The sequence below is a fragment of the Neopelma chrysocephalum genome, unplaced genomic scaffold (assembly GCF_003984885.1).
Source record: "Neopelma chrysocephalum unplaced genomic scaffold, ASM398488v2 Primary Assembly neopelma1_70, whole genome shotgun sequence".
Classification (NCBI taxonomy): domain Eukaryota; kingdom Metazoa; phylum Chordata; class Aves; order Passeriformes; family Pipridae; genus Neopelma; species Neopelma chrysocephalum.
In genome coordinates this window covers 9,613,930-9,638,967 of record NW_020897730.1, presented here as the reverse complement: position 1 = coordinate 9,638,967, position 25,038 = coordinate 9,613,930, and the positions used below count along the sequence as shown (strand labels likewise).

At 42.7% G+C, this 25,038-nt stretch overlaps 1 protein-coding gene across 4 annotated transcripts; it reads left to right on the top strand.

The window, feature by feature from the left end:
* Window positions 1-1,265: 1,265 nt before the first annotated feature.
* KLHL24 (kelch like family member 24) lies at window positions 1,266-24,456 on the top strand. Of its 4 annotated transcripts, none has more exons than XM_027686128.1 (8): window positions 1,266-1,364; window positions 1,465-1,566; window positions 8,181-9,168; window positions 14,051-14,235; window positions 15,213-15,331; window positions 16,393-16,581; window positions 17,016-17,204; window positions 18,367-24,456. In XM_027686128.1, exons 3-8 carry the CDS (start codon window positions 8,249-8,251, stop codon window positions 18,565-18,567), a joined length of 1,803 nt encoding a protein of 600 aa, XP_027541929.1. In that variant the 5' UTR covers window positions 1,266-1,364; window positions 1,465-1,566; window positions 8,181-8,248; the 3' UTR covers window positions 18,568-24,456. The 4 variants fall into 4 exon arrangements, with proteins under 4 accessions (XP_027541929.1, XP_027541926.1, XP_027541928.1 ...); XM_027686125.1 differs by lacking the exons at window positions 1,266-1,364; window positions 1,465-1,566 and adding exons at window positions 1,759-1,972; window positions 4,614-4,707; XM_027686126.1 differs by lacking the exons at window positions 1,266-1,364; window positions 1,465-1,566 and adding exons at window positions 2,651-2,743; window positions 4,614-4,707.
* Window positions 24,457-25,038: the final 582 nt, after the last annotated feature.

The following is a 25,038-nucleotide window of genomic DNA, read 5'->3' as shown; positions in this document are numbered from 1 at the left end:
CACCAGAAAAACACATGAACACTGGTGGACGCAGGCCAAAACCTTCACGCAGGCTTCTAATTTTAGGTTTTAACCTTTCCAGTGCCCTGAAGAAGCCTTCAAAATCTCCAAAATCACCGACCTCTTTGGAAAACATTGGCCTAAATGCTTTACAAGTACTGTACATTGTTAAAAAAAGTATTAATGAAGCTTTATAGGAATGAGTAATCTTTAATAATCGGTTTCAGCTTCTCAGGCAGCAACTGCTTATTTTGAGAGAAATGCTTGGCGCAGCTTGAGAAAGAACAGGCAATGCCCCTGCTAGCAGAGGAATGAAGAGCAATAGGATGTAGTGGCAACTCAAGTATCCTTAATTTCAGACATCCTCGGTGACGTTGGCTTTCAGAACTGGAAGTGCCTGGATGTGACCACATGCATACATGAGCACATTATGAAACGATTGATTGCTCAATGAGTATTTTTAATTAGTATTTTCTTTTTAAATGCTCCATTTACCCTCTTCACACAAGGTATTTTTGCCACGTGCAGTTTTTATTGGAGTAAACACTGTCCCTTCAAGCCAGTTCAGAGGTATCTTGATCCTGTTTTTATTTTTTCCTTCCTCTGACTCATTCCTTTAATCTTGCTTATGTTTTCTCAAGTGAACTCTGCATACTCATATTGACCCCAAGAGTTATAGACTCAAAGGACTGAGGCAGACAAGAGGATATAGCAGATAAGAGATCTATTTTAAGCAAAACATTTTCCTGGGGTCATATACGTCTTAGATTTAATGTCTTTGTAGCAAGTAAGACTTCAGGTTATTAACTTTTTCTATATTCAGTGGGTGAAATAAGTTAATGCAACACACCTGTACTCTATAAGGTGAATTTACTGCTGATTTTCTCTTTGCTGTTTATATTGTTTGGGGTCCTTGTTGCTTTTCCAGCCAGAGGATGAGAAATGGGCTGAACACTCTCACTTCTAATGCAGTCTATTAGGCAGTTCTGAGTTCTAGCTTGACAGCAAAATGGTTGAAGGTTTCAATTGTTTAAGATCTTTATGAGAACAACTTACATACCAAAATCAAGGGACATTTCCACTCTATTTTCAGAGCATAGCCTTTTAATTAATAATTCTGTTTTGCAAAGCTCCAATTTACCTGACCCCAGGGGAAAGCTGAGCCCGTTCAGCCTATGAAAATCTGAGCCTAGTTTGCTCCAGAGGGGGTCGGTCCTGGAGTCCTGAGCACACACTGATCTTCTTACAGTTTCAGTGACAGAGCACCGTCAGCTACTGCCAAGAGCACAAGGCTTCATACGATCCCCAGGAAGGGCCCAAAGGGGAATATCCTCAGGTCAGAGGATTGGAGAGTTTCACCAAAGGTAAAGATATATTATGCCTGGGATTGATATCCAGCATTAAGGAGAGCTAAGTAGGTGGGAGCTAATAAAAGAACTTGAATTTCTCCCTTTCCCTTGGCAGTAGGGGCCAGAGGGGGAGGCCATCCTTCTAGGAAGGAGAACACAGCCAGTTACCTGCCCACATCAGCTCCATGGCATTGCATAAGGCCTCATTTAGTACCAGGTAATGAACTTAATTTAAGCATGCATGTCCCTGCCCTGGCCTTCCCACTCTGCATTATGGGCTTGCAAGTTTGCTTATGCTAAAGGGCAGAGCAAAAATAAATTCCCATACTCCCAGGCATGTTCCATCGCCTGTATTGGAGCATGGGCCAGTGTCCAAATAGTTTGGATATGAAGTGAATTTGGGCTTCAGGACAGGCTCAGACCTGCTTATGAAATTGCAGGGCGATGACACCAGGGTCCTGCTTTTATATTTGCAGTTGAGTGGCTGCCACCACTGCGACCCCCAGCTGTGACAGCGGAGCTTAAAGCTGACCTTGGCTTTCTGTGGTCGGCAGGGACACTCCATGTTGTGTTACTGTTGAAGAGCAACTGGAAATTTGGAATTAGGTGAAGCTGCAGCGCAGGTAGACAAAGATTCTATTTTGGTTTGGTTTTTTTGTTTGTTTGTTTGTTTGTTTGTTTGTTTCATGTAATAGTTTTGGGTTTGGTGTTGTAGTCTGAAGAGCTACCCCAAGCCCCGGTGTTGGTTTTGGTCTGGGAGACAGCTCTTGTTGGGGGGCATTCTGTAGGGCTCCCTGGAGCTGCCACACGGGAAGGTGGCAGCTGTCACCCTGGAAGGTGCCATCCCAACGCACCGCTGGTTTCGATGCACCTGAAGCTTCTGCCTGCTCACGGGCCGTCGGGCGTACTCCGGGGGTGTGTGCTCCCCCCGGCCCCGGCACATCGCAGGACGTGCTCCCCCAGACACACCGGGGGATGGGCTCCCCCCCATCCCGGCACATCGGGGGTGCGCTGCCCCCGGTCCCGGCAAAGGGAAGGCGGTGGCAAGAACTCGCAGCGACAGAAGCTGCCGCCGGGGCTCTCCCGTCCCCGCCGCCTGTCCCCGGCTCCTCCCGGGACGCCGAGCCCCGTTTCCCGGCGCCGTGCGCGGGCGGGGCGGCGGGACTACAGCTCCCAGCGCCGCGCCGCGCGGTGACATCATGTGCGGTGGCTCGGAGGTCACATGCCCCGCCGGCCCCTTTGTTTTGAGCGGCGCTGGCAGCGCGACCGGCGGCGGAGAGGCCCGAGCGCTGCACCGCTGCGGATCGCACCGCTGCGCTCACACCGAGCGGAACCGACCCGACTCCGGCGGCCGCGGCTCCCGCGGGTGCAGCGCGGCGGGGGCGCTCCCGGCTGTGAGTGCGGGGCCGCGACGGGGGCGCGGGGCTCGGGCGGCTGTCCCGGGAGCCCCCGGGGAGGAGGGCGCGGGAGCTGCCGCGGGACAGCCGGGGCGCGGGACCGGCCGGCGCCGTTATCGCCGCGGCGGGGGCAGCGCGTCCGCGGCTCTGCGGGCAGCGCGGGGCGGCGGTGGCACGGCGGGGGAGGGATGTTGGCAGCGCGGGTGCGCCGGGACGGCGGCCGTGTGTATTCCCTGTGCGTGCGTTGTGGTTGTTGCCCCCTACGCGCAGCGGGCCCGGCGGGCGGGGCGCTGCGGTGCCGCCCGGCCCGATCCGGTGCCGGCGCTCGGGCGGAGCGGGCGGGGGTCGCCGCTGCCCCCGCGCTGCCCGCGGGGTTTCGTAACGCGGGTCTCCCCGGAGCCCCCCGCGGCCGCCGATTGGCCGGGCGGGTGGAGGGAGGCGGGGCCGCGGCCGCCGATTGGCCGGGCGGGTGGGGGGGCGGGGCCTGGCGGCCCGGGGTGAAGGTGAGCTGGAGGGCGGGACGGGAGGAGCCATTTTGTGCCGCCGCCTCCAGCCCCTGGATTCCTCAGTGGGCTCGGTTTCGGGGCCGCGCTGTTCCCTGCGGGAGCGGCTAGAACGCCCCGGCACCGAGCCGTGCTCTCGGCAGCTCGCCTGGGCTGTGTGCGGACAGGTCCGTTCTCCAGCGCTCCCTGCTCGCTCCTGGCCCCGTGGGTGAGCCGTGCCCGGGCCGCGCTCCTGCCCGGCGGGCACTGCCCAGGGTCGGGTGTGAGGGCACCTGGATGAACCCACCGGCAGGACGGAGCCGTGGCCGGGGCTCGGCTTCTGGTTTAGTTTGTTTTAGCAAAATCGGGAAAGGATTGTGACTTCTCACGGTTTCTTCCCCATACATGAACAATACTACGCAGTGTGCTTTTTTCCCCTCCTTTCTTCCCCCTCCAGTGGGTGTGTGCCTTTCTCAGGGACTTCTTCACTTACTAAAGGGTAGCTGAAGATTTCTGCACAGTTTAAAGGTGTTCCTTTTCGCCACGTTTTTGTTTTGATTTTGCTTAATAATCATGACTCTCATGTCCAAATCAGTTCCTGGTTTTTTTGCTGGGTGACTTTAGAGGGCATTTAAGGCTTGTTTTTGTGTGTCATTAGCTTGGATTACTCTTGAATTTTGACATTCTTTTTTATAATCAAAATAGTGCCTTACATTACAATAAAAAACTTCTACAGTGCAGCTAACTCCTTACCATGTCAATCAGTTTGATCACTGTGAATTTTTGTTTACTAGTTACTCGGTATTCCTGAAGACTTTTTATTTTAGACATGCAAATGCTCAATTTCTCTTGTAAAACAAGAATAATTTTTCTTTTTAAAAAAGTGCTTTAAAACTAACAACTTTTGGGTCTTTTTTTGTATCTCAAAGACAAAAATAAATGTGTTTGTTTTTTGCTGGAGGCGGAGGTTACTCTTTTTTTTTTCTTCTTCTCTTCCTTTAAAAACAAAAAGAGCACGTGCTATGGTTTAGCCAGTGAGCTGCAGTCGATACACCGGGAGTTTGTTTTCTCTGACTCTTGTGGTAACCAGCCATCTGACATGAAGCACGCCTGCAGATCGTGTTACCTGAAATCACAAAATAACTCGGATTGGCCAAACCTGAGTTGCAGGTCCCGTGCCCGGGAATGAAAACACCGTTTCTGTTTGCGGATTTGGCTGTGGTACCTCGGGGGTGCTGTGGCTGACGCTACCAGGGAGCAGCAGACACGAGCTGTGTGCCAGCCCCAGCCGTGCCCTGAGCGAGCCGCAGGGCTGCACTGGGGCTGTGCTGGTGGCTCTGCCCTTCCCAGGGCAGTTCCCAGCGCTTCCTTTTCTCCCTCCACAGGCGGTCAGCGGTCCGGCCACGCCAGGGGAGCAGCGGTAGGCACGGGCTGGACGCCACCTCCGCTGGCAGCAGCACAACGCCTGCTCAGCCTCAAGTACTGCCGAAACTACGCCCCGAGGGTGAGCTTTGAGGGCAGGGCTGGGACACAGCTGATGATGAGGTGTTACCAAAGGGCCTCGCCCCAACCCTGTGTTTCCTCTGTTGCTTTCTGTCAGTTCTGCTGGTGGGGCAAAGGAGCTCTGTGACACACAGGGCAGACAAAAACCAGCTGCCAGCTGTTGGCAGAGCTGTCGGTGAGGGAGAGGGGTAAAATACGTGAGGATGTTGCAGTGGAGGAAGGAGAAGTTTAGTGCCTCATGATTTAGTGCATTTGCATAGGAGGATTAACTGCTGGAAGGTGTCAGGGCAAACATGTTATAGACCTCTTTTACCAGCCTCTCAGTTGGGCTCTTAGGCTGTTTCTGAGGAATATCTTGTGTAGAAAGACCTACAGACAGTATAGGTGAAGGAAATAAAGGAACTTGAACTTCTGGTGAACCCAGCTTAATTCAGAGATATGTGTATGTGCAGGTAGCAACTGTGTTAGAGCCATGGCTGTGTTTGTAAAACATTTTTAAAACCTGTTGATTGAAAGTGTGATCTGTGTTTTTCTTTCCAGTTTTTTGAATGGGCAGACTCTGATTTAACAGACTTAGGGTCTGTCCTTGCTGACCCTTGTTCAGACAAGCAATCCAATACATTTTGCATTATTTTTTCTTTTTGATCTAGTAATTCCCAGTACTTGCCTTTCGGAAAAATGCATTTGTTTTTTGTTTTGTTTAAACTTGTTAAAGAGATCCAAGTGTTAAATTCTGTAAATCATTGGTGCTTTATAATGCAGAGTGTGTAGGCAGGTAGGGTACCTCTGTATACAGGGAAGGTGCAGACAGGGATATCTCCCCTTGTTTGGCCCTTTGCTCACTAACCAGCTCAGCCTCAGGCACAGGTTCCTCTCTGCCTTTCCCGGTTTGGGGCAAGCAGCTGCAAGGTGACATTTTAAAACTGCCAGAGCAAGATTTGCAGGAAGGCCACACATATGTGTGATAGAGCTGAACATGTGACACTGTTGCTGATAGGCCTGTGAAATTGCTTTGCTGAAGCCACCTCAGAAGTGATTAACTGCACAGAGATTGAAGGATAGTACGTTTAAAGGCAGTAAGTTCTGCAATGGAGTGGATTTCTTTTATTTTCTAGTGTCTTATTTGTAAATGTACAATATTTACCTCCTTGATTAGTTTGTATTCCGTGGATTATTTTTTATTCCCCCATTTCTTTAAACTGTTAAGACATTAAGAAAAATAAATCATTTGCTGACCGCTAATTCTGTGTTGTTTCAAGCATAAAAAAGACATTGGTTCCTTCAGTGTGCAGGCCTAACCTAGAGCTCTTGTTTCCCTTTTTTAGTGATTGCATAATACAGTGCTGTCTTAAGTCCTAATTTCTCACATAATGCAAAAGATTTAATCTCAAAGCTTTTGTTACTTAGTTGCTGTGTTTTCCCCTTTCATGCAATTGGTCTGGGTCTTGTTTGAGGTTTCAGGCTAACTTTGCTTTGGAAAAGCTCCATTTTGTGAAATTCTTCTGATTTAAATCTGTGATGCTGGAATCAAGCCTTTAGGGTTTATATTCATATTTTCATTGTTATATTTCCCTTTTCTGCTGCTGATCCATCATTTCTGCCCACTTTCTTGTGCTAGTAGTGTGCAGTTAGTTGCAGATGAGATTCAGTGTAAGGGATAGGGGTGTTAGCAACATTGCTGGTGAGGTGCTGCTGGTGGTGGTTGGTTTTGTTTTGTATCCAGCCTGCGTCACTACCGAGTAAAATCATTGTGCAATACATGGGATAGAGTATCAGCTACAGAGCAGACTATTTATGTCTCGTTAAAGTCTCTCTGAAGCAATCAGTTATTAGATAGGCTCATTGCAACAGTGTTTTTCAGGCATCAGAACGACAACTGGCCCTATTTTAAGTCAAATTAAAATTTTGTGGGGTGAATGAGCCATACCAAGAATCTACCTTGTAAATTTGTGTAAAAAATTTTATAGGGAAAATGATAGTTTTTAGAGCCTGTTTTCTCAATGAGTGAAGGTACAGCACGCATTCTTTCTTTGCTGTTTGTTCAGATGGTGCCTTTTAAAGGTGCCGTGTAAAAAGGCCATTTAAAAAAAGCACATTCATTGTGTTCTATATTAGGTGATGACGTGGCCAGTCTGGGACTGGATAATTGCAGCTCTGAGGATGCGAGCACATCAGGAAATGAAATTGCTGTGAGGAGTTGAAGTTTCCTGGCTGTGTATTCAGGGAAACTGAATTGAACTTTTGGGCGACAAAAATAAAATCCCTTTAAAAAAAACTTTAAAAATAATTCAGTGCATGTCCTTGCAGACATATCACAATGAATATCACCAGCATTTGGAATTGTACTAGTGTGAGGTCTGAGAGGGTGTTTTGCCCAGGCTCTTGCTGCCTCAAATGTGTTTTGGTGGACATTTATCCAGTTGTTTTTTAAGTTCAGCAGAGGCAAAAGACCCTGTTGCTGCTAGATTGGTTGTTCTCACTGCCTCTAACATGCACTATCTGCAAAGTCAGCTGCATTTTCTTTGCCCAGAAACTTATTAGCATATGCTAACATTTGAGTGTTTGATTTTTGCAACCTCACTGCTCTGATAATGTGTGTGTTTGCACATTGGGGGGAACGTTTACACTTGTCCTTGAAACTGGAAAGTGTTTCAGCCAAGAGTTTTGGTAGTAATTATTTTCTAGTAGTACTGTGGAAACAAAATATCCCTGTTCTCAGCAAGTTGCCCCTTGGTTCTTATTTCCAGTAGTTTTACATGTAGTTTCTTCTTCATTCTGTGTTGTGTTCTAGCAGTTTACATTCTTTTGCAATTGAATCGTAGATTATCAGTGAACTAATTTTTAGATGTTAGGAATGAACAAGTAAAAACTTATGGCCAAGGTTATTTGTTGAGATCACAGAATGGCATTAAACACAAGTATTATAAGACTTCATTATGATAAACTTTATAATGAAAATGGGGTTATTTCTCAGCTGAATTTTCATTTTTTTCTTTTCCCCCCCCTCCCCCTTTTTTGGCTAGTGCTGTTATAGTACTACTTGGAGGCTCCAGCTGAAATGAGGATTACTCTGAAAAAAGTGAAAAGTCCAGGCTCTGGATTTTTATCCAGGAAATCTTTGGCTTCTGCCAAGTCAGATGATTTGCTAGAGCTGAGATCTTGAGGGTTTTGTCTTGACCATTAATGCAATGCCATTGGTGCTGGGACATGCAGAACGTGCCATCTGGGACACCTGTTTTCTGGATATATTTTGTATTTAAAGTGTGCCAGATAGTGCTGCACTGCCCTGTGCAGGGTGTGTGGTGCTTTGCCCTGTAATATTGTGTCACCTCAAGGAAAGGTCAACAATTGCACCAGTTCTTAGAGTGACCAAACAAGTATCTTGTCTGATTCTTGTGATGAAGCTGAGGTTGTGCCAGACTGAAAACTGAAGTGTTTTAATTTTTCAGACCGTAGCACTGAGAAGGAGAAACTCGGCAAATTTTTCTCAATGACTCTATAGCCAACTGATGTAACAATGGTACTAATATTGGGACGCAGACTGAATAGAGAGGAGAGCGGGATACGAGACTCCCCTGCAACCAAGCGGAAAGTTTTTGAAATGGACCCAAAGTCATTGTCAGGCCCTGAGTTTTTCGACTTCTCCTCGGGATCATCCCACGCGGAAAGCATCCTGCAGATCTTCAATGAGTTCCGGGACAGCCGGCTGTTCACAGACGTGATCATCTGCGTGGAGGGCCGGGAGTTCCCCTGCCACCGCGCCGTGCTCTCGGCCTGCAGCAGCTACTTCAGAGCCATGTTCTGCAACGACCACCGGGAGAGCCGGGAGATGCTGGTGGAGATCAACGGCATCTTCGCCGAGGCCATGGATTGCTTTCTGCAGTACGTGTACACGGGCAAGGTGAAAATCACCACGGAGAACGTGCAGTATCTCTTTGAAACATCGAGTCTCTTTCAGATCAGTGTCTTGCGTGACGCCTGCGCCAAGTTCCTGGAAGAGCAGCTGGATCCTTGCAACTGCCTGGGAATCCAGCGCTTCGCAGATACGCACTCGCTCAAGACGCTGTTCACCAAGTGCAGGAATTTTGCGCTGCAGACATTTGAGGATGTGTCCCAGCATGAAGAGTTCCTGGAGCTGGGGAAGGATGAGCTCATTGATTACATCTGCAGCGACGAGCTGGTGATCAGCAAGGAGGAGATGGTGTTCGAGGCCGTGATGCGCTGGGTGTACCGCGCCGTGGAGCTGCGCCGGCCGGTGCTCCACGAACTGCTGACACACGTCAGGCTCCCGCTCCTGCACCCCAACTACTTCGTTCAGACTGTGGAGGTGGACCAGTTGATCCAGAATTCCCCAGAGTGCTATCAGCTCCTGCATGAAGCCAGACGATACCATATCCTTGGAAACGAGATGATGTCTCCCAGAACTAGGCCACGCAGGTGAGGAATTTTTTTTTTCCCTTTTTTCTGTAGGAGAAGGACATAGTTTGTTGCACAGATGTTTGATATACATACGCCCAGAGAAAAATCTCTTGCAGATTATTTTGCTTTGCATTATGGAGCTGCTACAGTTACCCTTCAGTACTTCCCCACAACCCGTGAAGCTCACAGGTGTCTTGAAAATGTGAGTTAAGTGAGTCTTTCTGCACAGATCACTTTATTGCTATGAAATAAACGACTCTTCAGGTAAGTAAAGTTATATTACCTTGCAAATAAAACACTTTCTTAAAGTTTAATGTTTGCTAGGGGAGACCTTAAAGTATTTCATACAATAGCAGTGTCTTGAAGAGAACTTCATGTGCTGTGGCAAGTACACCATTGCATTTCCCAATCTTTCTTTTTGTAACAAAGTCATGTAAGTGTCCAGCACACCACAAAGGATGTGGATGGGGATATTATGTATTCAGAGCATTTCCTTGCTACATCACAAATACTTTACAGATGGAGTAGTACATGTATTCGTAATAGACAGCAGAACAGGTTCTTAACTGTAAAGAAACCAAATATTGTAATTTTTAAAGAATTATGAAACAGTTCCTGAAGTATTTCGTGTTTATTCTATGACATTTTAATAATTCAGAATTGCTGCCACTTAATAATGCGTTACACAAATAGGTGACTGAGGTTGCAAGAAGAAATGAGGAAGAATCCATTAGTGGCATTTATGAGCAATGGTGGTTATGATTCTTTTTTTTCCTGAAAAATATTCTCCCAGCCTCATGTCAACGATAGTTGACACGATAGTTTATTGTTAACTCCACCTGATATAGGCTGTATTTATAAAATCATATGTTTCATTAAGGTGATGCAATGATCTGGTCTAGACAGATTGTGTTAGGAGTTACTCCTCTTTGCTTACTCTTACTCATACGTGGTTGCTGTACAGTGACTTTTCAGGGAACCTTTATTTTTTCTGGCAGGTGTTAAAGGCTTCCTTAAGGGGGAAAAAGAATACTTGGCAATGTTTGCCCCATTAGTGGCTTTCCAGTCTTCTGTCCTGCCATGAGAGAAGAAACTCTTGAACTCCTTGCAGCGAAGCTGCCAGGTTTTCTACGCTGCACGGTGCTGTGGTGGAGGGTCTTTAGAAGTCTTTGGGTCATGGCAGTTTGGAAACTGGTGCAATCGTTGTTTGTGAGTCCAAGCCTGAGGGAGGGACCATGGGAATTCAGACAGTGTGCAGTGTATTTGGTGTGATGTTTATTCTGTGTTACTCAGTTAGCTAAAGGCGGCAAATACACTCAGACCCAGCAGTTTTGCCAGTGCATGGTGTGTATGTGCTTGAGAATTTGAGCAGCCTCAGTGTAGTGCTCCAGTTTGCACATGAAGTACCCTGCCTAATACAGGTGATTTCTGAAGCCAGGGGGTTTTGTTGGTTTTACTGCTGAGCTTATTAAACTGCACTGGGAATTCAAGTAGGCAGGAACAAGAGAAGTAATTTACAAAGAGGAAAACTGGCTGGCCTCCCAGCAGGAATTTTTTCCCCTTTTCTATATTACATTCATGGAATAGTTCTTTGTCATTTGTTTCTGTTGCCTGTTTGTTTCTGTTGCCTATAGCAAAAAGAGATCATATTTTAAAACAGTTGCCAGGTCCCCCTTCTCCTGTGTTTTCACCACACCTTTTCTGGGCATTTCGGGAGGGGGTTGGGAGGAGAGGACAGGTCGCTGGAGAGCTGTTTTCCTTCTTTCTTGCCTTCTTCCAATTTCTTTTCTACATAAACTGTTTCCAAAAGGAGACAGGCTGCAGGACAAGAAATTCCCACGCCACTCTTTTTGTTGAAACTTTGGGAAATAAATAGTAATTGCTTGGATGCATTTATGGGTACAGTGGGTTATACTTGTTTTTTTAAACAAGTTGATATTTTTTTTTCTTTCTGAATCCAGTGCAGAGTTACCTGAAGGGAATTAAAGCGTGGCATAACCGTTGCTCTTTGCCACTAAGGCATCATTGACAAGTGAGGTCTTTCTGAAAGAGCTTTTCAGTTATGGACTAGTGACATCTTGAGGCTGTCTCTCCTGCTCCTTTGGAGTCTCTCCTGTCCCCTCTGGTTGTGTTGCACTGCAAATCTCCAAGCTGAGACCAGGCAGTGAGCAGTAACACATTTCCATACAAAAGACAACATAAGCTCTTCCTGCTGTGTGATTTGAGTTGTCTTCAGATTTTCATCTACCTCTGAGTTTTTCAGTCAAAGCTTCTTTTAGGCTGTCTAGTTACCATCCTGTGACTGTTCTCTTTAACTGGAAGTTGTTATATTTGTACATTTAAACACATCCTTTTTGGTTGCCTTTAGAAAGCTTTAATGTAGTCCCTCATTTTCCCCCCAAGGAGAGGTGAGTTTCTATTTCACTTCACATTTTGTCTGCTATTTCATTTACTACCCAAAAGTGATTTAATAGTGGGGAAGAAAAAAGTAGTGATTTACCAGACTTTCTGTAATTTGTTTTCCAAATTCACATGATTTTGAATGTAATCTCTTTGAACTATGAGAGTTCTGTCCAGCTCCTGCTGTGCGGGTTGGTGTTCTCGCCTTGTGTGACTTGGGACCCCCAGGGAACCTGCTCTTGGGAATGCATGGAATTACATGGCACTGCTGGTCATATTCCACCCCCCCTTTTCTATTTTATGCACCTCTTCCTGGTGGGACAGTGCCTCCTGGAATCTCGAGTGCCTGTTTTAGCACCTCTGTTATTTTGCTCACACTGTTTCCTCTGAGGGCTACAAGCTTCTTGTGCTACTGGTTGAGGTCACAGGTTTTTCTAACCTCCATTCAAATATATCCTTAGTTCTTTTCTGGAATTAGCCTTTGCCTGTATGTTCTTTTTTTGTGTACTTCCACCACAGTTTTACTTTTTTTTGTTAAAGTAACATGCTCTCTGTCATTTGCAAAAAAAATTTTAGGAACTAACCATAAAACCTATACAGTGCATGACTCCTTCAAGAAAATGTAATGGAGAAAATGTTTCTTAACTGAAGAAAAAATATGGTCATATAGGTACTAAAATGTTGGGAACATTTTTTGTTTTCTGTAGATTTGAAATACTGTGTTAAATGAATATTTTCTTTAAAGAGAAAGATTTCATCATAACAATTCATAAAGAGCTCTCTCTGGGCTAAGATTTTTGGTTCATTTATTTTTAAAATGCAGTAAGCTTTTCAGTATGTGAGTGGAGGCCTTGATTCTAATCTAGAGAGTAATCCTCACACAAACCTCTTTGTACCCACAATTAGCTGGTGTATCTGGACTTGCTTCTGCGGCAAATTACGAGTTGAGCATCTTGCTTTTACGGAAGTTCTTTCCCTCAGTAATGCTTTGCTGGCACAGGAATTTCCCCTCTGTTATCCTTTGAGAGATTCTTTTCAGAGTTGTTCCTCAAAAAAGCAAAAACCAGTAACAGTAAATACATAGAAACCAGGAACGAGCCTGACTTCAAAGCTGAGCAGCTGCCGAGAGTTTCTTCAGCCTGGTTCAGGTGCGTAAGTGCCACTCCTCAGACACATCTCATTTATATCATCTTGTAGGTTGCTACCATTTAGCACTGCCTTTTCCTGTTCACAGTATTCTGAGTAGGAAGATGTATGGTATATTTAAATTACAGCGTGTGGTGACAAGGAGATAAAAGGGCGAGCTAGTTTTGTTCCTGGTGTTTCAAAACAGGGAAAACTTCATCAGGATTTATAGGTGAATATGTGCATAAGTTTTTATAGTGGGAACTTTAGGGGCAAATCATGCAACTTTTACCTCAAAGGCAGTTCTGAGTCTTTTGTTTTTGAGAGAAGACTGCAGTACTCAGCAATGGTATTAATGTCTATTCTGTGAGATGTCTGTTCACATTGGGATCATCGTACAAAGCACGACACAACAAAAAGGCTTATCAAAAATAAAATCAATCTTGCATTCAGTTTTACTTAATTGACAGCAGTCCTTGAAATAAATATGTCAGTGCAAAATGTTTTAATCTAAAAATGCCCTGAAAAGAAAGGAGTTTGACAAATGCTGACAAGAAATTAGAGAGGAGGAATAAATGGTGCTCACGGTTTGATTTGCACATCAAAGATGGTTGAATCTCTACATTCAAATGTGAATTAATAAATAAGAGGTTTTGTTATTGCTGCGAATGTAGAATATGTATAATACAAAAACATTTGGTTAGTAGATGGAAAATGAGTGTGTGGAATAGAATTTAAAGGCCTACTTGTGTACATTGCAGACTGTCTAATGCCTAATTTTTTTCACACTGAGTTTTAATTTTTGGTTTAGATTTGAATTTTTATTTCAGCATTCCTTAATGTTTTCTCCTGTCACTACTCTTGTTTTTTGCTTTACTTTGCATTGGCTCTAAGGCCACTTTCTTTTCCCTTATTTTGGTGACTATATTCCTTCAGCTTTTAAACTTTTTGGATGTTTAAGCAATGTAAAGTATTGATTTTGTAAAACTCGGGGGGAATGTCAGGACTGGTTTCATTGTGAAGCAGGTGTTGCTTGAACTTGGTTTCTGATCTCTCTATGTACACAAAGTAAAAATACTATTAAAGTAAGGGCTTTCTGTGTTATTTAATTATTCAGTTTTTACATGTAACGTTGTGCAGTGGAACTCCACCACTTACACTGGGCACCTGTCAGTGACACTTGCTGTGTAACGAGACAGCTGGAAGCAGTGAAACCTCTGTTTGCTAAATGACTCTTCTTTTTTTCTTTGTTGTAGAAATTAACACTAAATAGTAAATTTTCTGATTTTCACACAGTTTTGAAGATGATGTTGTTTGGCCTCCATGTCCTAATAAATATCTCCTACATCTTAGTTTTCTGTGTTCACTTTTTTAGATCAACTGGTTATTCTGAGGTGATAGTTGTTGTTGGAGGCTGTGAACGAGTTGGAGGGTTTAATTTGCCATACACGGAGTGCTACGATCCCGTAACAGGAGAGTGGAAGTCACTGGCTAAACTTCCAGAGTTTACCAAGTCTGAGTATGCCGTGTGTGCTCTACGGAATGATATTCTTGTTTCAGGTGAATAATCTTAAAAAGTTTAAGATTTCTTTCTTTTCTTGGTTGGTTGTTTTTCATTACTAGATGGTCTTCAGGGTCCCTTCCAACCCAAGCCATTCTATGAGTCTGTGATTGATTGGGGATTGTTTTCTTGTTCGTTGTTTGGGATTTTTTTAAGTAGTGTGGCAGATCTTTGTACTGTGAACTTCCAGAAGCTCAGCTGAAAGTCACTTTCTGATGTAAATGGTGAAAAGCAGCCCCAGCGCAATCTTACTGTAAACACAAGTGTTTTCTGGAGTTTTTGTTTGGCATGAATCTGCAGTTTTTTACAGCTGATTCCAGGACATCAATTGTATTTAAAGAGACCAGCTCATACAGTACACTGCTTTAAAATACAGCAGCAGACTGTTTGCAGCAACAGCTGGGAAAAATACAAGCAAAAAATCTCAAGCAGGCTTTTCCCAGCAGTCCTTTAGCAAGGGAAAATTATGGGGTGCAGCTGATGGTTTAGACACCACAATCTGTGAGTTAGTTCAGCCGAAAAAGTTGTCTCCTCAGGTGTGTAGTACCTGTGTCATTTGAACAGAGTGTAAAACAAAGGAGATGTGCACGGACAGGACAGAGGAACGGCAGGTGTTGGGGATGTGCCATAGGACACTTCAGGGGATAAGACTTTGGGTGTCTCATCCAGGCAGTGACACTACAGGAAATCTGAATTCATGAGCATGGGCCAAAGCCGTTCACGTGCATTCAAGAAATAATCTAATGTGATCTCAGCATGTCAGTGAGGAAGGCAAACATAAGGAAAATAACTTGCTGTGTGCTTTTGTGTTTGAAATCCACTGGAAATTACTTTTTCAGTCTAACTTATAGATACTGATAGATCCTTATTTCACCCAAAAAGTGATACAAAGTTTTTGTTGTTCCCTGTAGAGGGGCATGTTAATAGCATTTCCCACACAATAATTATTCAAATCGGCGTATTTTTGTTTTTAAAGGTGGAAGAATCAATAGTCGGGATGTCTGGATTTATAACTCTCAACTTAACATTTGGATCAGAGTTGCCTCCTTAAATAAAGGCAGATGGAGACATAAAATGGCTGTTCTTCTTGGTAAAGTAAGAGAAGTATATTTTAATTGTTTTTATAGTGGGGATGTTTTCATGTAGATAAGAAAACAGTAGAGAAAACACTTTAGTATTACTTTGTATTTCATATCAAATACTTTAAAAAATACTTTAATATTTCAAAAAATTAGGCTTTTTATCAGTCAGACCCTACCCCTGAACGTGAAAATCATCTTACTGCCCAGTCATTTATTTTTGTTTTTTTTTTCATCATTGAAGTGTCTTATTCCCAAGAAGCAAATTTTTGGGAAGCAAAGAAGCATCTGAATTATCCTGTCCTTCACAAGTGCTGTCAAAGCTCTAACAGTTTTGCAGTTATTAACAGAAATTGGTGCTGCTCTGAATGTCATATCTTTTATTTAATGTTTTATGTTGAAATTAACTGAACACATGCAGTGTGGAAACAGGAGGGTTTGCTGTATTTTGAAGGTGTATATGCATGGGTAGTTGGGATCAACTGCCTGTGGGGATTCTGTTAGTGAAACTTAGGAAGGATGTGCATGTGGTATCCCTTGGGCTTCTTAAATATGAAACTTGCAGCTGAGCAAACAGAAGAAATTAGACATAAATAATGAGTTCTGCTTCTTAAATATGAGAGAAGGGGCAGGAAAGTAGAGTTTACAAACTGAGATGAGGAAATATTTCTGTAAGTAAGTAGAGAAAAGCAAAACACCGAAAAGCAAAGGTAAACTCAGATGGACTTTTGCTGCTGCTGCTGTTGCTGAATGTCATCTAAAAAAAGAGAAATGCAGAGAAATGCCTTTTCTAACAAATGCCATTCAAACAGGAAGTTTCTATCATAGTATTAATAATACTATGCTTTGGCATGCGTTTGCAGTGTCATTCCACATGTGACTGAATGGAACTCTCCAGGAAGTCTTTACCCTTTGTTTTTAGACTGCATTCTTCTTCTCCTGTGGATATATTAAAAATCTGAGAAAAGTATCCCTTCACATACCTAGCAAATTAGCTTTAAATTAATTTAATTTCATATTTAAATGTAACCCTTACTCTACCCAAGAAATGATGGCAGTTTTCCCCCCTGTGCACAGGTGTATGTGGTTGGGGGGTACGACGGGCAGAACCGGCTCAGCAGTGTGGAGTGTTACGACTCGTTCTCCAACCGCTGGACAGAGGTGGCTCCCCTGAAAGAGGCCGTGAGCTCCCCGGCTGTGACCAGCTGTGTGGGCAAACTCTTTGTCATCGGGGGTGGGCCTGATGACAACACCTGTTCTGACAAGGTCAGTGAGTTGTGTTGTATTGCATCTTCTGCCCACAGGAAACAGCATTGCTGGGTTAAAACCAGATCCTACAGAAGTCCACTTTAACTGTTTTTGCTGAAGGGAGTATGGTGTTATTATAATACAAAAAATACAGAGTAGAAAATGTTAATTCAGGGATACGCTGTTCCTGTGGTCTTTCTTATGGATACTGTCACTGGCTTCACAAGTTCTGTGAATTCTTAAACCTGGGTGTTCAGAAAATAATGTCAAATACAAGTGCGTGTCTAGACATTATTGATATATGGACCTATATTTATATTGACTTCATTTTCTGGGTGAGGTATTGCCCACCAGGCACTGCTTCTTTATCTCTCCTTGTATAATCTGTGTGGGCATGCCAGTCTGTTACTTCAGTTAGGCTGTTAATGTGAAAGGCTTGTATTTGTTTTCAGGTTCAGTCTTACGATCCTGACACCAATTCTTGGTTGCTCCGTGCAACGATCCCCATCGCCAAGAGATGTATCACGGCCGTGTCCTTAAACAACCTGATCTACGTTGCTGGTGGGCTCACCAAAGCCATCTACTGCTATGATCCCATTGAGGACTACTGGATGCATGTGCAGAACACGTTCAGCAGACAGGTAATTAACAATAAAAGACCTGCACACAGCTGAAATGTGGTTTTTGAAATTAACATCTTGGCATGAAATGAGTATGCACTTGTTTAACTCTGATACAGTTGCATTTCCGATTCCTTTCTTGCTTTACATCTTCTTCTGTGTAATTCAAAACCTCACAGAAGTTTCTAAACCAGTAGCTTTTCAGCTGGGTGTCACTATTAGCCAGTCCAAACTTTATGAGCTCTTACTGTTGGAGAACAGGGTAACAGTATAATGGATGATTTTTTAATTGTATAGAAATTAACTCTGTCAGGTTCTGCTGCATGTTTTAATTTCGGTTGAAGATAGTAGTTTCCTTATAATTGATTAAAGCCTTTCAGTGTAACTACAAATATTGAAGGCTGTTTTTACAGTGTGAAAAAACCCCTTTGTATAGCACAGAAAATTTCTGACTTGAGTAGTGAGGGCTCTGTCACTGCCACATATGGGACACAGAATTTAACCTTGGTAGCAAAGTATGCATGTATCAGTTACATTTCCTGATGTTTTTAAAACATCAGTCACATACCCTGTGGTATTACCTTAACAGAACTTCATTCTTTTTCCTGGCCTTCCCTCTGTTCCTCTGTTTTTGATCTGAGTTCTCTATTTAATTGAATATGTTTTCCATGCCTGCTTTTAAGGAAGAAATAAAATCCTATCGGTGTTTCAAGTTAGACATAGCACAGTCTTTTCTTATGCACTCCTTTTAGTCATGCCTTTTTTTCCTCTCCCCATTTACATCCCTCTTCATTATCTCTTACTCCTCTAAGATGCTTCTCCTTGTTCCCATTTTTTGCATTAATAGTACCTACTGTGGTCCCTCTTCTGAAAACCTTTGTTCTCTCCTCCTTTCCCTATCTCAGATCTTTAAATGGTAAGTACAGTGTTCAGCTGAATTCCATTGTATCCCTTGTATGAGCTATGTAGTGAAGGCTTAGACCTGAAATAGTCTTTTTTATAGGACTGTGCTGTTGCTTTCCCTAGTTATTGTCCTTTCTGCATTGGCCCTTTCAGGAGGAAATAGTATAGGCCTGTTTACAAACAGGAATCAGTGCTGCCCTCCTGCACTGGGGCAGATATGCGTGAATCAAGGTCTTGCTTTTTAGATAATCATGTATTCCTTTGTGTTTCTTTGAAACAGGAGAATTGTGGCATGTCTGTGTGTAATGGAAAAATCTATATCCTTGGTGGAAGACGGGAAAATGGTGAAGCCACAGACACTATTCTTTGTTATGACCCTGCAACGGGCATTATCACAGGAGTAGCAGCCATGCCCAGGCCAGTATCGTATCATGGCTGTGTGACCATTCATAGATATAATGAAAAAGGCTTTAAACTGTAATTTTTTTTCCTGAAAAAAGAAGAAAACGGCATGAATGAATCCAGTGGTCTGCTGCAAGACAGGCTTTTTAAAGATTCCTGAAGTGGGAATTCCCTGCCTAAGTGTTGTATGAAAATTATATCCCGTGCCTTTAGAAAAAGGGTTCATTTAACTGACAAAACAAGTCTCCAAACCTACCCAGTAACCAGAGTTCATTTCTATCTGCTGTGGGCTCTGATACAAGAGCAGTAACAGTATGTTGTACTAGTGGTCAGCAGATTTGCCCTATGTGTGATTAGTAATTAAAATCTTGGAAGCTTTTTGGGGAAAGTGCCTTCACAAGCTTTTGTGCCTCTGCCCAAAGAAGCAATATCTGCAAGGTGTTTCCAGTTCTGCCAATGGGAAAAATAGATTCTTTGATCCCAAAGAATTATCTAAGATAATTATTTATAATTTAAAAAGTTTAAATAATTGTAATTCGTAGGCAGCATTCCTACAGGCAGATTACTTGGCTTAACCGAGCAGATTTGATGTCAGATCATGCATGGTTTGGAATTAAAACCCCAAAAAGCATCAACAAAACAAGCTACATAGGACAAATAGGAGAGTCTTTGAGGAATGCTTTTTTCTGAAGGAGAAACTGGTTGTTTTGTGAGCCACCACAACACACTGCAGTGACAGTTGGGTACCTTCACCCTGTGGACCTTATTCATAGCGTTGATAGATGTCCATCAGAAGTACAAGGCTACATGACATGAGAAACCAGGGGGGTGTAGGCCATGTGTCTGTGAAGCAAATTTTGAATCTCAGTTTTTACCTTTGTGAGCAGTATGGCTGAAGGCTGAAGGTTACTGGGTTCTCTCTTTGCTCACTGCAAAGTATCTCTATGAAAGAAATAAAAGATGATGAACTCTGGATTCTTCCACTTACCTGAATCACATTATAAATTACCTGAGTATAGAGTTAGGGACTTGGGTTGTGACCTACAGCTTATAAATTGTTTTTTTGGATATCTCATCTGCAGAGATGGCAGAGTATCCACCAAGTATTTCTTGGCCTTTCTTTAGACAATCACTTGCTCAGAACAGTTAAACTACCATATAAACTGTTTTGCTACAGATAAAGAAGCTCTGGAAGGGTCCCTACTGTCACCAGAAAAATATCTGTGGACCTGTCCATGTAGCCATATGAGGTGACTCCCATAGGACATATTTTGGATAATTTTGAAGCCAAGGAAGTGCCTGTATTTTGACACACACCACCATTTTTTAATTTTTTTTTCAGTAAAGGGTCTTTTTTTTAAGTCCTCTCTAGATTTCTGTTCTAGGTCTCTTTATTTCCAGTATGCAGTTGTACAGTTGAGGCACAGAGTTCATAAAAACTGAAATAGCACTTAAGAGTTGCAAAATGAATAGGATTGTCTGTGTACCAATTTCCTGTTAATCACCAAAAACCTCAGGAACTGCCTTTTAAAGGAATTCTGAGGACAGCAGCCAGTAAGGAAGTTGGTCAGTGCCAGGGCAGAAGAAAAACCATAAAACCCCCGCAGAGCCAGCCCTGGCCTCAGGATTCTGGTCTCTGTGATTGCTTGGAGGGTGAAAATAAGCACCATCTCTGGAACGTTGTTTGTTCCACTGGACTTTCCTCATGTGTTTTCCCAGAGTATTTCTTCATGAGATGGAAATTCTGACCCTCAGTGAAGCTGTGCCAAACTGGGAGTCACCGTTTTCAGTAACATGGTCATGACTTTTAAAGAGCACTGGGAGCTGCACTTTGGGATGCATTGACTTGTAACCTCAGGAAAGGACACAGATTTCGGTTTCTGGCTGGATACCAAACACTGCTTTGTATATGCTGAATAAGAATACTGATAAAATACAAATCTCTGCATATCAGTGATTGATCAGGAAGTCAGTTCCTGAGCAGGTACTTCCACATTGCCCTAAAAAGAAAGTCCCTTGGTAATGCCAGACAAATGAGTCAGATAAATTAATCCTTTTCTAAATTCATTCTGTTTCTGCTCACCAAGTTTTACTTTGAAAAAGCAATTTCAGTACCTGTGAATAAGGTCTGTTGATTGCAATGGTAATTGCCCAGTAACTGATACTATATACTAACAGTGTATATAGCTTGTGCCATCATTTTAAATGAAAATGTCAAAAATTCTAGGAGCACTTAATTGGAGATGCAATTTGAAAAATACTCTCCTTTGATTTCTTCTTGTTTGTATTCAGACTTGTAATGTTGATTGTCATGCTAAACTGTTTTTAAACAGTCCTTATTCTGTAGGTGTAGAACAGTGTCATTTAATCTGTGTTTATAATACTGCACTACTCTGTAAATAACAAGATACTGCTTTCTATGGTTTTGAAGATGCATTTTATAGTTCAGTTGTCTTTTCTAACAATTTATGTACTGTTACTGTTACCTATTATTTTGAAAATGACAGTGTTTAATGAATAGTAAATGCAGAAATGTAGATGCAGAAGAAAACTTCTGCTTACAGTTCCTGACAACCTGTATTCAGTGCTGAGCAGTTACAGATGTGGAGCATTGCTTAATGGCAGTTACTTATGCAATGATTTCCTTACAACAGGCAGTGAGATTTTCTTCTTGCTTGTTAACTCAGTAAATAATTTGCACTTATGGCCTGCTCTGTTACAACAATTATTTTTAGATGTACTAGAAAAGGAACGATTCAACTTTGGTTTAATGAAAATGAACCATTTTTCTAGAAGGGTGCATTAATTTGGAAGTCGCATTCCTGAGCCACCTGTTCTCCAATGCATTTCACTTAGGTATAAATGAATTCCAAGATTCAAACTGTCACTATTATGCATATTTAGCTGCTTGTAGTTTATGGGCTTGAGCAGCAAGCTGGGGGGGTGGAAGGGGTTTGTCTCAGCTAGGAAAGAAAATTATGAAAGCCATGTACTCTAATCAAAATAATCACCATCATAAGTGGTGATGGGTTTGGTAGCTCTAGAGCACCTGCACAAAGATGTAACTTCAGTCCAACCACACATGGGAAGAGGGCCCAAGTATCTCCAAGTAACACCTAAAAAATAATTTTTAAGCATTGTCTTCACTAAACAGGAATGAGTAAATATTTTTCTTCTCCATTTTGATGTCCAGTTCTGTTCTTAGTAATGTGATGTTAATTGAAAAGAAAGTTGATGCTTCCTTGCAGCCGGGGTTCTGGAAGGTTCTGAATTACTAATTTCAGTACTGCAGTACAGAGCAGCCTCCAGCCTTCTGCTTTGAGCTGAAGCATTTCCCCCTTTTACAGCCATCAAGCACGGAACAGTTCCTGGGAATCATGTAGTTGTACTTGTAGGCTCCCTCCTTGATAATGCTTAAGTAGGCATAATTTGTGGAATCTCTTCTATCAGATGAGTCATTTTATACTGTGTGCCTGCGTTTTGGGAATTGGGCACTGTGCTTTCCACTCCAGCACCAAGGGGTCCAGATTGTGCACTTTTTATTATAATTGGCACCAATGCTGTTCTCATCAAAGATTGCTTTGTGGGTATTCTCTGAAGCAGAGATGTTAATGCAGATTATGTTGATATGGACCCTTATCATAATTTTACTGAAGCTTTTTAAATGATATTTTTAATACTGCAAATTTTTGAGAGAGACTAATGATGTAGGAAGAGGAAATGCTCACTTTGACAGAGGTTCAGAGGAAGCTTGAGAGCAAGGACACTGCTGTCTGTTCCAGCTTCTTCCTCAGAATAGTTGAGTTCACCACATTATCTTAGGGAAATACTCAGTTTATCTTGGTTTTTCTTTACTTGAGCTGTAAGGACAGAAGGAGAAGCAGGACCCTCTCACTGCCTGTGACTTCAGGTTCCCCTCCTACCCGAGGCTGATGAGGCAGAGCCGTGAGCTTTGTCCAGCTCCAAAGAGACGAGACAAGAGGAACTCCCTGGAGCGGAGAGGTGGCAGGAGGGGTTTGTACATGTGGCTGGGCTCGCTGAAACCAAGGTGTTCTGGATGCTCACAAGTTTGAAATTCCAGATGCAGAAACTCAGGTGGTAAAAACATTTTTTGTATGTCCATTCAGTGGACTCAGCTGGAGCAATAGATGTGCAGATACGGTTATGCTCTGCCAGTGGCAGAGCTCAGAAAAGCCAAAGGATCATTTCTGAATTGCCCAACTAGGCAAGTAGATGTGGGGTTTATTCCTTCCGCAGAAGATGGCAAAAACCAATCCAAGAGCATTAAGAAACTTAAAAGACATGATCACTGTGAGGCACAATGAATATTTTCATCTGAATGTAGTTGCATGCACGCAAGAAAGTACAAATGAAAAGGTTTGTTGTGCCTAGCTAAAAAAATCTGAGCAACATATACTCAGAAAAGGAGTCTAAATGGTAAGATGAGATTTCTAAGCAGAAATTTGCTGTCTGGTTGGGGGCCATGTAGTGATTTTTTAAATTTTTTTTTAATAAGTTTGGTACACGAGTTTCCTCAGTGTGGAATTATTTCAGATGGCATTAATAAAAAATGGATGTGGCTGTCAGTTCATCACGACCATGTCAATGCTACTGAGCACTGCCACACAACAGGCTCCTACCAACCCCCAACGGGAAGTGACTCGTGTGTTCTCTGCACGCTGCCTTTGCTCTCCTCCCTAACTAACGTTACACAAGTTCATCAAAGTATACAGCCTTGGTAACATTACTGTCTAAGAACTGTAAACTCTTACAGGAACATTTTTCTACTGTAGGGATCCAGTCTATGCTCACATTTGTGTGTGAACATCTGCGTGTGAATAATCCTCTGATCATTTTCTGATAGTGCTGTTATAAGTGATGCACATAAAGCCCCTGTGTACAGCTTGTTAATAATGTAATTATGGCTTTCTTTGTATGATTAGCTGCAAAGAAAAGAATGTATGTTAATTTTGAAAAGACCTGTGCCTTAAATCCACCTGTGTTTTTATCTATTGTGAAAAAGAGCTTGAACTACTTCTCCCAGTTTGTACCTTTATTAGGATTGGTCTTACTGTCTGGACTGTTGATGTCCCTCTAAGAGAAATAAATTTTGCCATTCATTTTAATTAAAATAGTTAAACTTCTTGTTTAGAATATGCCTAGAATGCTTCCATTTATACAGTGCTATGGCAGATATAATCTAGGGAAATCAGTATTTGTTTTTTTCTAGTTTTTGTTTCCAGCACGCCTCAGTGACAAAGGACTGAGGTTAGTCTTTGACTTCCTGACCTTAATATGTACAGTTTCTTGTTTTAGTCAGTAGCCTCTATGATATTTCTGAACTCTTTGAAGTCATCAACCTCTTGTTCAAGATACAAAATATGAAGCAATAATGTGGTGCAGCATGGCAATAAGCAAATCAAGAGACTTGAATGTAATGTACTATTACTAATTTCATCTGTGTAAATGCTGGACCTATGAGTCATTCTCCTTTGGTGCACCTGTAGCAATTTGGAGTCAGATTAATAGGAGCTACTTGGCCACGGAAGGAGAGTTTACCTCCTGAACTGTTACTCATATGATACTTTATCTTCACCTGAAATCGTGTTTTGATTTTCCTTTTTTGCGGAGGAAGACAGCAGTTTGTGTTATTCCTTGCCAGTTCCTTTATTTACTGAAACATAAAAGCTGTAGTTCCACGAAGAACTGATCTTGTCCTGGAGAAGAGCCTGGTGCAGCACAAGTGATTGGACAGGAAAGCTCAGACCACTTACTGTGTGCCAGAGTCAATGTAACGTGTCTCGCATATAACATTGAGGTCTTCAGATTGTGCTGACAGTAGAAAAGTGATTTTGTTATGTAGCACAATTGCAATAACACCTGTTGTATTTAAATATATTTCTTGCATAATTCTTTGAAAGTTTTTTAAATTTCAGTGTACCTAATAAACATTTGCCTTTTGAATAGTTCTCTGTGGTTTATTTAGTTTATGAGAAGTTCCAGGGTGGGGCTTGGTGGAGCAAGGAGGAACCTCCCTCCTGTTTTTTCTGGGTCATTTAACTTGTTGGATTCTGCCCCTTGTGCAGTCTCTATCCATTGATCCTTTCTTCTGCCTCCCAGTCTACGTGTTTTCTCATCTTTCTGTCCTCAACACAGAACTTATTACCAATGGGAATAAAGGCAAGCTGGAGGCTCTGTAGAGGAGCAAACTTGAAAGAAAACTGAAAAAACATGGGTGGCATGTGAAATCTGGTTTGTCCTGGGTACTGTGATGAGAAAAGAATGTGAGTGGACTCGGAAGGCAAAACCAGCATGGGAAACCAGGAAGGGGTCACATAACACTAGGAAGGTGACTGGCAATAACACAGGTTGGAAAGAATCATAGAGAAAGTTTATTTTCCTAAAGTTAGCTACTTGGCCATCTCAAGGTCCTGCTCCCAGATGGCGGAGTACGCGGGTCAGACTGTGATGGAGAGGTACTATTACACTTGAACTGAGAGGAATAATTTGAGTTAATACCACATTTTTTACGAATTACATCCATCTTTCA

Coding starts and splice junctions, on each gene's coding strand:
- KLHL24 (XM_027686128.1), top strand. CDS start 8,249: ATGGTACTAATATTGGGACGCAGACTGAATAGAGAGGAGAGCGGGATA. Junction 15,332..16,392: donor TGGCTGTTCTTCTTGGTAAA/GTAAGAGAAGTA, acceptor CCCTGTGCACAG/GTGTATGTGGTTGGGGGGTA. Junction 17,205..18,366: donor AGAACACGTTCAGCAGACAG/GTAATTAACAAT, acceptor TCTTTGAAACAG/GAGAATTGTGGCATGTCTGT.